Source organism: Coffea arabica, chromosome 11e, assembly GCF_036785885.1.
Source record: "Coffea arabica cultivar ET-39 chromosome 11e, Coffea Arabica ET-39 HiFi, whole genome shotgun sequence".
NCBI classification, from domain to species: Eukaryota; Viridiplantae; Streptophyta; class Magnoliopsida; order Gentianales; family Rubiaceae; genus Coffea; species Coffea arabica.
The window spans coordinates 49687396-49692414 of NC_092331.1; the positions used below are offsets into that span (position 1 = coordinate 49687396).

A 5019-nucleotide genomic window follows, 5' to 3' on the forward strand; every position below is an offset into this window, starting at 1 on the left:
TTCTCTCAAAAGAATGTATACTAAAGGACTTCATCAGAAGTTTCATTTCAGCTACTTGATCAGTAACTTATAGTAACAATCAGTAGCTTTATTAAAAATTTAGAATGAAAAAGTTACATTAGTTTAATCTGATCAAGTTTTAAAAGCATCAGCAACTTCCAGAAATTAAATGGACTTTTTCCCTTTCTCCTTTTCTGTTTGAGTTGGATTGTAATTGAGTAAAAGAATTATCACCTTCAATTGGTGGTGGCCAAGCAAAGCTACATGCACCTTCAAGCAAAGAATATGAACATCACATCAAACAGAAAGGTGAAGCAATTGCTTTGTAATTGCCCACAAATTAAGCAAAGAGTAAACAACAAATTTTTTGGCAATATCATGTGGTTGCTGGCCTTATCTTCATATAATTGGGATCATTGCAAATCCTTAACAGTTCATCTCAAACTTTTAGAGGGAAAAGAAAAAGTCCAAAATGGTACTGTCAGTTGTTCAAACACCAGAAGAAATATCATCTAGTGCAATTAGCTCGGTCTTTGCCTCCAGATATGTTCAAGACCCCCTGCCAAGGTTCTATTTCAACAATCATGTTATATGTATTTTGCTCTATTTTTATGGGTTTTTTTTTTTACATTAATATCATCTATTGGAAGGTTGTATTTTACCTCTTGAGAGTATTTAGTACCAGTTTTGTTTGTTGAGTGTTACTTATTTATTAATTTTGAATTACTTGCTCTTGCTTAATTTTGTCTTCTCTCTTTTATTTTTTCTTTTTTTGGTAAGGAACAAAGCAAATGATTGTTGTTGTTGCTATTTCATTGGCACTAATAAAAGTGCCGTTTTATCTGTTTTCAGGTATAGAATGCCTGAAAACACTATTCCAAAAGAAGTTGCTTATCAGATTATCCACGATGAGCTCCAATTAGATGGGAATCCAAGGCTTAATTTAGCCTCGTTTGTTACAACTTGGATGGAACCAGAATGTGACAACTTAATGATAGAATCCATGAACAAGAACTATGTAGACATGGACGAATACCCAATTACCACAGAGCTACAGGTAAATTCTTCATCATATTATACATGGCATGTAAGTTGATAACAAAAAGATATATGTATATAGAAGCACATAAAATAGCTACACATGTCATGGGCACACTATTTTTTTTTTTTTTTTTGAATTTCGTTTTGGGGCCTTGCAAAGTTGGTTACCATAGATATATATAAGTTGGTCCATATTTTCTTTGTCAAAGTTAGATATATTTTTTTTTATAAAATCAAAAATATTTTTAAATTATTCTTTTGGATTATTAGATTTAAATTGGAATTTTTGTGTGAAATTTATGCGCAAATGTTATTGAGGGTACACCAAAATTCTTGTTTAAGTGATTTTGTGAAAAGAGTAAATATAGCCTTTTTGAGTCAATTGAGTGTATTTGCTATTCAATTTTTTTTCTTTTATTTAAAATTTGTACTTTGTTATTCTTTCCGAATTCCTTTTTTGCATAATTTTTTTTTCTAGTACAGAAGGGGTGGGATTAAAGAAGCGTGGACGGGGACGGATTAATTTGAATCTTTCCAAATTCTTAGTCAGCATGAACTACGTTTTGCAGAATCGGTGCGTGAACATAATTGCAAACCTTCTAAATGCTCCGTTGGCTTCAAACAAACAAGCAATTGGAGTTGGAACAGTTGGGTCTTCAGAAGCAATTATGTTGGCAGGATTGGCATTCAAGAAAAAATGGCAGAACAAAAGGAAAGAAGAAGGAAAGCCTTTTGACAAGCCTAATATTGTTACTGGAGCAAATGTGCAGGTATCATTCAAGTGTCTCATTATGTTTTCAGCAGAAGATTATAGGTTGGATTGGACTAATGGGATTTTTTTTTTTTGGTAAAAAATTATTACAAGCACATTTATATTTCAAATCATAAGAATATTTTGAATATATCATTGATTGGATTTGCAGATAGATATCACTAATTTTTTTTATTGTCATATACCATTTATTAAAAGTCGATTTTTTCGACCGAGCATCCGTAGACATTTTTGATTGGAAATCAATAATTATTGTGGATGTCAATTATATTTATATAGTAGTATGTATTTTTCTTTAGTCCTTTAGTGTATAAGATCATGCTTTTGGACAGGTTTGCTGGGAAAAATTTGCAAGATACTTTGAGGTGGAGTTGAAAGAAGTAAAACTAAGTGAAGGTTATTATGTGATGGATCCAAAGAAAGCAGTAGAGATGGTGGATGAAAACACAATTTGTGTAGCAGCCATTCTTGGATCCACCTTGACAGGAGAATTTGAAGATGTCAAGCTTTTGAATGATCTCTTAGCAGAAAAGAACAAGAGGACAGGGTAACAAATAATTAACCATCTGTTTTCTGATTTGACCATATTTTTTGCTGCTAACTTGGCATGTGTTTCAATTTAAAGAAAAAAAAAAAAGAAAGAAAATCTCAGCATGTGTTTGACAAAATATTTTTGTTTCAATTTTTTTTAAAAATTTCTTTTCCTTTTCTGATGACTTTTCTTGCAGATGGGATACGCCAATTCATGTAGATGCAGCTAGTGGGGGATTTGTGGCACCATTTATATACCCAGAATTGGAATGGGATTTTAGGTTGCCATTGGTTAAAAGCATCAATGTAAGTGGACACAAGTATGGCCTTGTCTATGCTGGGATTGGTTGGGTTATTTGGAGGAGCAATGAAGACTTACCAGAAGAACTTGTTTTCCACATAAATTATCTTGGAACTGATCAACCAACCTTCACCCTCAATTTCTCCAAAGGTACATGTACTAGAGAGACATGATTAAGATAGATGACTCAAAGAAAAATCACAATAAGCACGGAAAAATGTTAATCGTACTCTCACTATCATTTTTATCATATAATTTTTATGTATTAGATTGTATGATAAAACAAATGATGATGAGAGTGCGATCAATAGAAAATAGAGTGCGATTAACATTTCTTTAAGCACGAACAAAGATTTATTCGAGATGTCAATATTCTAGTGACCACATAATTAATGAATTATTTCCAACTTATACATATATGGGCTAAACGGCTAATTGTTTTGGTTCTTCTTTCAACTCTTAAATCTAGTAAATCTCTCCTAACTGAATAACTTGGGATTTGCAGGATCCAGTCAGATTGTAGCGCAATATTATCAATTCCTGCGCATGGGGTTTGAGGTAAACTAGGCACTGAACATTTTTTGTTACTCCACCTTATTTTGGTTACTTATATAACAGGGTTTGAGATGAGTACAATTGTCCTTAGATGCAATTAGTGCGGTTATTATACTTTTTTTTTTATGATTTGATATATATATTTACATAACTTTATTGTATTTTTTGATTTGGTTTATACTCGCATAACTTTATTATATGATCGTGAAATACAATAAAATTATGCGAACGCACACCAAATCATGAAAAATAAAATAAAATAACTGCACGAACCGCGCCTAAGGCCAACTGTGCCTATCTCAAACTCACTTATATGTATAAAACTAAAGAAGCTAAGTTGGAATAAGCTCTGCAAAATTTTGCATTTTTGATAATCAAGGAAAATTTTCCTTTATTTTCCTTTGTTTGTTTTGAGAAACATCAAAATTTGTGTCTTAATTCTGTAAAAATCATCAGGCGATGATTATCATCATAATTTCGAATTTGATACTTTATTATTATAAGGTAAATGACACCAATGGTTATTGAACTTTTGCTCATCTTGCTATATATATAGTATCTCAACTTTTTAAAGTGCCCATTAAGTCCCTCAAAAGTAAATATTGATTACATAAATAAATGAAATCCTTAAGTGTGGTGTATTGGATTCTAAATGAACTCAATTTCTTGAAATTCTGCTGATAAAACATGAACTCAAAATTTCACACATTTTGACAAATTGGTGCAGGGCTACAAAAGAGTGATCAGAAATTGCATGGAAAATGCGAAACTTCTTGTAGATGGTCTAAAACAAACAGGTCGTTTTGACATTATCTCAAAGGAAAGAGGACTACCACTTGTTGCCTTCGGATTCAAAGACACAAACAAAAGCTTGGCCTTTGAATTATCAAAAGCCTTGAGACACCATGGATGGATTGTTCCAGCTTACACAATGCCTGCAAATGTTGAACACATGGCTGTCCTCAGGGTTGTGGTTCGTGAGGATTTGGGAAGACAACTTGTTGAGAAGTTAGTTTCACATATAAATGGTGCATTACTGGAGCTCGATGAAACAGCAGATATTGTTTCGAAGATTTTATTTACTGTAGAAGTTAAGTCAAGTGATGAAGATCAGCATCACGAGTCTAGACATGATCATGAGGGCTCGTTGCATCTACCAACGACTTCAATACATTGGAAGCAAGATAAACATGACAGGATTCAAAAAAAAGTACATATAAGTGGTGGGAAAACCAAGGGTGTGTGTTAAATTTCATCTCATGAATAAGTCTTTTGTGAAAGATTGGATGTGTAACATGGGGTGATCACCACATGTGTAATTCATTAGATAAATCCAAAAGAGATTGTAAATTTGTTTGTGCTTATTTTAAAATTAATTTACTTCTTCGAATTACTGTGCCTATGACATTGATAACTTGATACTGAAAAATCATCTTTGAATACTAAACATATTGACAGAAACTAGACCCCAGAAGCCAACACACTTAATGAAGAAAGGGTTCTCAAAATCATCCATCCTGTCACCTAAAAATCAGCCAGAAATTTGGCTTCCAAATGGATCCAGGACAAACTTTCAGTCATCTTTACAAATTTGCTAGAAATTTTTCAAAGAGTCAATCAGGCTTTCAAGCTCATTAGTTTGAAGTTTTAGATTCTTGAGCCTGAGAGTGGCAAGTTAATATTCGTAAACCTCAAAGTGATGACACCTAAGCCTTTTTCCTAGGGTTTTTTTGAAAACCATAGGAATATTATTAGGGTAGAAGTTAGAAAGGACAGAAAATTGGAGTACTCTTGCGCCATATCTAGATCATCTTGGCAT

At 32.8% G+C, this 5019-nt stretch overlaps 1 protein-coding gene across 1 annotated transcript; it reads left to right on the plus strand.

Annotated features, from left to right (window-relative positions):
• Positions 1-413: 413 nt before the first annotated feature.
• Positions 414-4552, plus strand: LOC113718003 (glutamate decarboxylase-like). The gene is made up of 7 exons (XM_027242897.2): positions 414-567; positions 853-1057; positions 1611-1811; positions 2146-2360; positions 2542-2795; positions 3151-3203; positions 3928-4552. Exons 1-7 carry the CDS (start codon positions 473-475, stop codon positions 4447-4449), a joined length of 1545 nt encoding a protein of 514 aa, XP_027098698.1. The 5' UTR covers positions 414-472; the 3' UTR covers positions 4450-4552.
• Positions 4553-5019: the final 467 nt, after the last annotated feature.